General features: G+C 43.1%; 1 protein-coding gene across 2 annotated transcripts; it reads left to right on the forward strand.

The window, feature by feature from the left end:
• The first annotated feature begins 4,276 nt into the window (after positions 1-4,276).
• On the forward strand, positions 4,277-7,368 carry LOC136471594 (uncharacterized). Of its 2 annotated transcripts, none has more exons than XM_066469337.1 (4): positions 4,277-4,637; positions 5,722-5,801; positions 5,890-5,948; positions 6,705-7,368. In XM_066469337.1, exons 1-4 carry the CDS (start codon positions 4,347-4,349, stop codon positions 7,007-7,009), a joined length of 735 nt encoding a protein of 244 aa, XP_066325434.1. In that variant the 5' UTR covers positions 4,277-4,346; the 3' UTR covers positions 7,010-7,368. The 2 variants fall into 2 exon arrangements, with proteins under 2 accessions (XP_066325434.1, XP_066325435.1); XM_066469338.1 differs by having other exon boundaries at positions 6,710-6,875.
• Positions 7,369-8,274: the final 906 nt, after the last annotated feature.

Genomic DNA, 8,274 nt, shown 5'->3' on the forward strand with positions numbered 1-8,274 from the left:
ACTGCCGACTTAGGGGTTTAAACTGACAAATTCTATGAGTTTTGGTAAATCTGTGTTGTTAGTAGGATTTAATTAGAAAATTGTCGAGGAGGACCTATTCGTCAAGGGAAATCATGGAATTCTACCGCGTAAACAACGTAGGAAGACTCTAGAAGACTCCAGAAGGCAAATCACTGAAGCGGGGCCTGAGCCATTGACAAGTGGGGCCGGCCAGCCCCACCTGCAGGCTGGCTGGCCTATGGGGTCCACCTGGCAATCCCTCATCGTTATGTCGGTTCTCCATCGCCTTAAGGATTGCATCTCCGCCGTTTATTCAAGTTGGTTTGATTCAAGGGCTCAGGATTGACGCTCTAGCCTATATATACCTGCCAGCACCCCCCTCCAAAACATCCATGCATTTGATCCTAAGAGCCTGAGGGCCAGAAATCCTAATCCATATCTCCACCAGGATTAGAGTTAGCAATCAAGAGAAGATTAGTCATCAATAGGATCCAGTATTGTATTAGAGATAGAGATAGAGTGAGAGGAAAGAGTGTTGGAGGAGTCCTGGCCTGTCGGTGCTCTCTCTACGGCTTGTACCCTGGCGGAATCAAGTTCTTGAGCTTGCTTCTGAGATTTCTCTGGTAATCAACTTCTAACTCAAGTAAGCATCTTGTTCATATTGTTCTTTAGGTTTATGACTCTCTTTTGAGTACTTTAATCCTTGTAGCTCCTGGGTTAAAGTAGTATTCATAGTGTAAGCGTGGTGCTTATACTCGGTTACTCGTGGATGTACTCTACTTTTCGGATTGGTGATAGCTCGCGAGGGTGACTCTTATAGCCTTGTTGAATCCTTTGTAGTCCATCTCCCGTTAGTAGGCCTAGCAGAACCTTGTTACTATAGAAGACATACTCTGCCTGTGTTTTCTCTAGTAATATCCTCAGAATTGAACAATAGAAGACAAAGCTTACCGAAGTTAGAACTAGAAGACCTTAGCAGTCTCCTCTACGCTCCTATTATCTAGCCTTGATTGTGAAATTGGGTTAAGTTAGATTTGGTTATTGTCACACATGTTTCCTCAGGTTCGATATAAATCTGGGTACTCCCGGTGAAGTGCTACATCGGTATAATATCCGTGCGCTTGCGGATTACTCTATGTGCATTAATTTATACCAACAGTCCTCCTGAACTGTCACATTATGGTATAATATGTGGATTTTCCTTCAAGAAAATCATGGATTGTTTCACTCATCCACATGGATATGTGCACCCACACCATCGTTGGTGGGCTAGGAACCATAGCAAGGGCACAATGTGTAATAGCGTGCACATGTAGGGCTTGTTTGGGGGGAGGGGAGCGTTTGCTTCGATTCTAAGTGAGATAAGCAATTTAATCTCGCCAAACACCAAGCGATGGGGGGGCTGAACATGAACACGCATTTATGACTAGGAGTCCTCGCAGGTGTTCGCGATGGTTGGTCGAAACGTGTGCAGGTGTCCACGATTTGGAAAACGCTCATGTTTTCCGTGCCCGCCCTGGCCTCATCCGTGTGCTCGCCCCCTTCTCTCCCTCCTGTGCGGGTGCCACACCGCAGCGCCATCGCCATCGCCACCTCCCTCCACCCGCATCGGCTCTCTGGCCTAGTTGTCGCTTCCCTAGGCGTAGATCTGCCGCCGGCGGGCAGGACCCTACCAGATCTGGCCTCCACCGTCGGCTCCCTCCCACAACCTTGAATACCTCCCCACCGCAAGCTCCAAAGGCGCCCGACCTCCGCCTGGAGCTCCTCCCCCTCCCTGGAGCACGGTCGGATTTCTGAGCTCCTGCGTCGATTTTGAAGAAGAAGGACCAGGTTGTAAATAAAAACTTTTATCTGGATCCAGTTGCAAGGCTATAGACTCACAGAAACAATAGTAAACAATGTTGTGCAGTTTTAAAAAAGTCTAGGGGCCCCAATGCAAAATGTCCTAACTAAAATAATCGGGACAACCAAACGTCAACTTATTTTTAGACAATAGTCTCTACATCGTGGCTTATCATGTTATAGTGCTCCGCTTATAAGCAAGACTCTATAAGCTGAAACAAACAGGACCGTAGGCGCGTCGTTGCGGCGTGATAGCGCGAATACTTTGCACGATGGCAATTACGATACCCCACAGGCGATGCAACGTAAACAAACGCTTGGTGGCAGTGGGAGCATGGTGTAGCACAGAGCAGCCGCGCAGGTAGGGCGTGTTTGGATGCCGCCCTCGCCTGGGCTTGCCTGCCAGGCAAGCGATCACAGCCCCAGGCGATCGAAATCGAACGCCTGGGGATGCTACCTGGCGTCTGAGCTGCCTGGGAGGCAGCATCCAAACATGCCCGTATAGCATGCATGTTGCAACACGACAGTGCGTGGACAACGCGTTGCATGTGAGGACTTGATCTAGGATAATATAGTAATAGAAGTTTAGGAAGTCAAAGTGTGTAATCTACGAATAATAGAACTGAGACAAGAATTCAGGAGGAGTTTGGGGAGTCCAAGTGTATAATTTACAAGTGAAATGATAACATAGAACAAGATAGAAAACCAAGTAGTATGCAATTTGTGAGTACCACAGGATGTTTGGTTCGCCGAAGCCACTGCACAATTACGGCACGCCATAGATATTCAAACAACTGTTTAGTACTTCCTCCGTCCCAAATTATAAGTCGTTTTAACTTTTTTTATACATACATTTTGCTATATATATATATAATATGTTTAGGTACATAGCAAATTCTATGTAAAAAAATTAAAATGATTTATAATTTAATTTGGAACGAAGGGAGTAGATGATTTAATGTAGCTCGTCATAGAAAACTACAGTTCAAAGATTCTCTCTCAATCCTAAAATAAACGCAAATCTATAAGAAATAATATCAATATTTGTATCTCTAAACAAATTTATTATGAAAGTATATTCCATGCTCAGTCTAATGATGCTTATTATACATCATAAACATTAATATATTTGTTCCAAAAAACATTAATATATTTATATATATATTTGATCAAACTTTAAAAGATTTGATTTTTTAAAGGTAAGATGTGTATTTATTTTGGAATGGAGCGAGTATCAGAAACCTTTAAAAAAAACTGAGTACAACAAACTTATCACACTTAAAAGACTCGGCAGCCAATTTGAGCACCACAACCGTGGCAGCGCCCCAACTGCGGTGTGGCTCGCAGCGCAGTCAGAGGGAGACTCGGCACAACAAGTTCGACAACCTTGGCTCCCAGCCTTCACACACATTCCGCTCCCAACCTTGGCTCGCAGGAGGGATACTCTCGTATCTAAAGATGGCAACTAGCCCCGATATCCGATACTTGACGGATATTTAATTCATTAGGAGATAGGGATGTGATCATATCTTTACCTGCGCGTATCTAAATGGGCAAGAATTCATCCCCAACGGGTATAGCAGGTACGGGAACGTTCCCTGTTTACCCATTCCCGTTACCCGTTGGGGAACTCGACTATTTGAGCTGTCATGCGAGTATTAGGTCCAAAGAAGCTCAGCATAGGTATTTTGATTCAAATCTGAACAATCATATATATAGTTTATGTGTTCTAGGAACCCTAATTCAATTTTTCCTCACCATCTCCGCCAGCAGCACAAGCACGCCTGCCTCAGGAGCGCTCGTGCCCCTCGCTTCCTCAGTTCGGTCTTTCTGTCACCTTTGCTCGTCCTCCTCGCAACCTCGCTCCTTCTCCTCGGCATCTCCGAGACTCCGACACTTATACCCGTATGAAGAATAAACGTCTCCGATTGCAAAGCTGCGACCCCAAGTGTCCTTATTTATTAGGTATGCAGTACGATATCTGTTACCCGACCGATACCCGACGGGTATGGGGATGAGCAAGAATCTATATCAAGATAGTTAATGAGGATGAGGACAGGATAAATTCTTCGTAGCGGAAAAGAAAACGTTTCGGCGATAGTTCGGGTATATCCCGTTGCCATCCTTAGGCCCCGTTTGGTAGTGCTTCACTTTACTAGTGAAGCCATTTTTTTTTTTGCTTCAGCTCCACAAACAGTTCCACCGGTGGAGCTGAAGCGGTTTTGGTAAACCGTTTGGTAAAATGGCTTCCCTGTGAGAGCATGTTTTTAGAGGCCTGGAGGAGAAGCCAGGAGAAGCTATTTTTTTTTTCTCCATCTCACCCTAAATCACTGTAAGAGCATATATTTAGAGGCTTCACAAGTGAAGCTATTTTACTTTACTCGATAGAAAACAGCTCCAACAGCTTCTAAAGCCAAACGAAGCCTTACTCGTATCTCCACTCAAGTAATAGCGCCGGCCCAGCCCAAATTCCTTCTCGCCGCTGCGACCTCCGTGCTCCGGCGATGCAGCGGATTTCGCTGCGACTTCTGCGCTCCTCCTCCTCCGCCTCCACCACCTCCTCCTCCCTCCGTGGCCTGGCAGTACCCCGCGGCGGTTGGCCCGCCCGACCGGCGCTGCAGCCTCCGGTGCGAACCGCGGCGCCGGCCGACCACACCCGGTGGCCGCCGCAGAGGGGTTACTCCCAGTTTGCCAGCGGGTTCACCCCGCTGAAGCCGAAGCCGCTGGGATCCATCCTGGACATCGAACGCGCCAAGGGCCTCTCCCCCGAGCACCTCGTCGCCGCCTGGGATGACGTCAGTCCCCGCCCCCTCACTGGTCATTTCATTATTTCATTCGTTTTTTGTGTGTCTTATATATAAGAACTGAGGAGATCCAGCTTGGTACTTATTTTAAGCACTGTGCCTGAAACGAATTTTGTGTGTGAGGCTATGTGAATGATCTGTTAAAAGGAAGAGAGGAAATGATATAAACGTTCATTCAAATCTGCTGACCTTTTCAATTGCAATTGACTTTCTAAGATGTTTGATAATGTGGAAGTTTGGACTTAAATTATTGCTAATAGAAGAACATGTCAGCCAAGCAAGTAGATTTATTTCTCTTACCATGTTTAAGGAGAAAAATAAGAAATAGCGATGATGTTTTGAAGCTATGGTAAAATTGGCCGTTTTGAAAGGTTCTGTTGAACTAACTTATTGAGATAATTAGGATAAACTGTGCTATAGAATCTCAATGGTGGTGATGTGGCCTCCACAGCATCATTCTAGTTACGTATTTGTGTTTTCACTTTTCAGTTCCAAGGATATCAGTATTTGACAGCATTTGTCCAACTGTCATGTCACTCTAGTGGCATCTCTGATTTTGCTTGTTTGCACCAAATAGTGAAGGGATTGGGCAAGTGGGTAGTATTCATTGGAAAGTTAAACAGCATTAGCACAATACTTTTAGAAACATTGCATTTTGTTATGGCTTCGATTGTAGAATTTAGTGCTGTAACCAACATTAGAGAAACATTATTTGTTGAGGATAAAACTGGCATTGTAGTTATAATCAGCATTGTTCTCAAAGGTGATTCTTAAGAACCATACTTTTTGTGCCGTAGGATGCATACATCCGTGCATGTGTGTGCATGTTGGGGGATATTCTCTTACCTTTTTGAACTTCTATATTCAGAAGGATTAACATTGCGGCCTCCAACTCTCTTATTTGGCCTGTTTAACCCCAAAATAAAGGTCAACAACAATAATTTTGAATGTAATATGAAATTGGTAATGTTTATTAAATTCTTTCGTTTTTCTGCATCAGTCATTCAGACTTTTGTATTTGTGCTGATGTTTTGTGTTCGTGACTTGTGTCACTCTTCCTTTTCTTGAATATTAGTATCATTTAGGAAGGGGTCATATAGGTGCATCTATGAAAGCGAAGCTTTACCATCTCTTGGAACAAAGATCAGATTCATGGTATTTTTCTTTAACTTTGAGTTACTGGTTGCAGAGTTTGCAGTACCATGATTGTGAATTTACTAATCTAATTTTGTTTGTATTTTAGCCGTCACTTTATTATTCCTTTGTGGAAGGGAAGTGGATACACCACTATGTTCATGCAAGGTACTGCTCAGTTCTTCGCTAAATATTCATAATTTTGATTGATCGTTCTTGTTTTCTTATTTTCCCCACTGAATATAGCACTAGCATTCTAGCTACCTTTGTTCATCCTTAAATCGTTTCCCTTTATTGTGGAACTGCCTACTGTTGTGTTACACGTTTTGTTTACTTTGTTTAAATGGACCCTTAAAAAACAGCCTTGTAATACAAAGTGTAGAACTAGGAAGCTGAATACCGATATGATATTGATATCAGCATTATTGTTTTTTCTGTGCTTACAATCAAGATAAGCTTATTTTATGCTTTACCCATCATCGTCCTTCATGTATCGCACCAAATTTGATGCACAATCTGTGGTCAGCTATAACTAAATAACACAAGTTGCATGATTCGTGCATCTAGATCTGAACATTTAACTTAAATGTTCATGGTATTAATATTTTCTCAAGGTATAGCAATAAGGGATTAGTCTGTCCTCTTATAATTTTTGAAGTGGCACTTTTGGACAGGAGGAAAAAGGCATTAACTATGTAAACCTTTTCACTCAAGAAATAAACAATTTAATACCAAAGGGCCTGTTTGGGAAGCATATAGTGGTAAGTTTGCATGACATGCAAAAACCATTGGCACCACTTACTATTTTTGAGCTCATTGTAGTAGCTGGCCTAATTTATTTAACCACGAGTTTGTTAGAATTCACACTGTTCTCTTTTGAACTTTTTTGGACTTACTGTTTCCTTTTGCTATACAATGCCCCAGTCCAGATGCCATACATGATCTTCACAGGACTTGAAGACTATAAAGCACGAGGCACTCAAGCAAGTCCTTACTACACAGTCACTCATTACACAGAGTTTGCAGAAACCAAGGACACAGTGCTTATTCGAGGAGATGTTGTTTTCACAAGCAAACTAACTGATTCAGAGGCAAAGACTCTTCTAGAGACTGCTCACTCATTCTACCTGAATGATGTGAGGTACAGACTCGTGGAGCGATTCAACAAAGAGACTCATGATTTTGAGTTCGGGGACGTCCTTCAAGTGCTTGACATGCCAACCATGTGACCTAGTTTAATTCCCAACCAATAGCAAATATTCCTAGAGCACATTGATTTTCTGTCACCTCAAATCCTCAATTTAGCACGGGAGATTTCTTTCTTGCATCGTCAAAGGGAGTAAGATGGAGGCACTGGATATCATACTGCCTTTGCTCACCAAGCATTCTGTGTCGATTTTGCTGACTGATTACACCATTAGAAATTTTTGCTGATTGCTGTAAGCAGATGAGGGTTTTCAGGGCTGGGACACATTCTATATATTTTCTGTTGTATTATTGTACCCATTAGATCCAATAATAACATTTTTACCATCTTGATGTATTTCCCTTTAATAACTTGGTGGAAAACATAAAGCAATTTGTTTGTGGGCTTGTGGCTAACTGATGGCAAATCAAACAAAAGGTCAGCGCGGGTTAGTGCTAAAGTCACCTAGTCTTGTTGCGGAAATTAGCAGATACCTTTGGTGCTTCGGAGTTGATTTAGCTTTTGTTGATCGGAAAAAGGGTTATTGCTGTTCTGACTTCAGGTTTTATGACATGGCGCCAAATGCTGTTAGATGGATTTTCTGGTGGGTGGTGGCCTCCAAGAGTCTCTTTTAACCTCACTATCTAAATTATTATTTAGAGTCATTTAAATAAAAATTGCTCTCAATATCTTTTATCCTCCAACACGTTCTTTATATCTTAGTGCACACTTTAGGGAGTTAATCATGCTCTTAAGAATAGATTATATCTATATTTAGGGATGTAATTTAAGATGCTGTTGGAGAATATTTTTTCTCATCAAAGTTTCTAATCCTATAAATAGACTCTTGCAGAGAAATTGTGGGTGAAAGTAGCCGAACTGATTAGCGGAGATGCGACGGAAGGACTGAAGGAGGCAACCTAACGAGACTTTCTGCCACATGTGGCATTTATAATTGCAACATCATATTTCTTATATGAGACTAAACTTTATTTGATCCTTAGCTAGAAGTTCATTCTTGCATGCTCTTTTATTTAGTTCCTTGTATGCAGGGAGCGTGACTCATAAAAGATATAGTTTGGTTGCTTGTATGAGTACAAATCGTGTACAATAATGCTCCGCAGCGAGCGTCCGGACGGACGGACCCGACCCGCCCGACCTGACCCACCCATGACGCACTCCGCCTTATCCTTCCCGCGCCGCTCGTCAGTTCGCTTCAAAAAAAAAGCGCTGCTCCCTTCTCCAGCGCCAGGCTGCTCGTCACAGGCAGCGCGAGGCCGCTCACCACGGCCTTTTCCAGTTCCCTCT

The sequence above is a fragment of the Miscanthus floridulus genome, chromosome 8 (genome assembly GCF_019320115.1).
Source record: "Miscanthus floridulus cultivar M001 chromosome 8, ASM1932011v1, whole genome shotgun sequence".
Classification (NCBI taxonomy): domain Eukaryota; kingdom Viridiplantae; phylum Streptophyta; class Magnoliopsida; order Poales; family Poaceae; genus Miscanthus; species Miscanthus floridulus.

Excerpts from the sequence above, each read along its gene's own strand:
- LOC136471594 (XM_066469337.1), top strand. The coding sequence starts at position 4,347 with ATGCAGCGGATTTCGCTGCGACTTCTGCGCTCCTCCTCCTCCGCCTCC. Across the intron at positions 4,638-5,721 it reads TCGTCGCCGCCTGGGATGAC|TATCATTTAGGAAGGGGTCA; the intron begins GTCAGTCCCCGC and ends CTTGAATATTAG. Across the intron at positions 5,802-5,889 it reads GAACAAAGATCAGATTCATG|CCGTCACTTTATTATTCCTT; the intron begins GTATTTTTCTTT and ends TTTGTATTTTAG.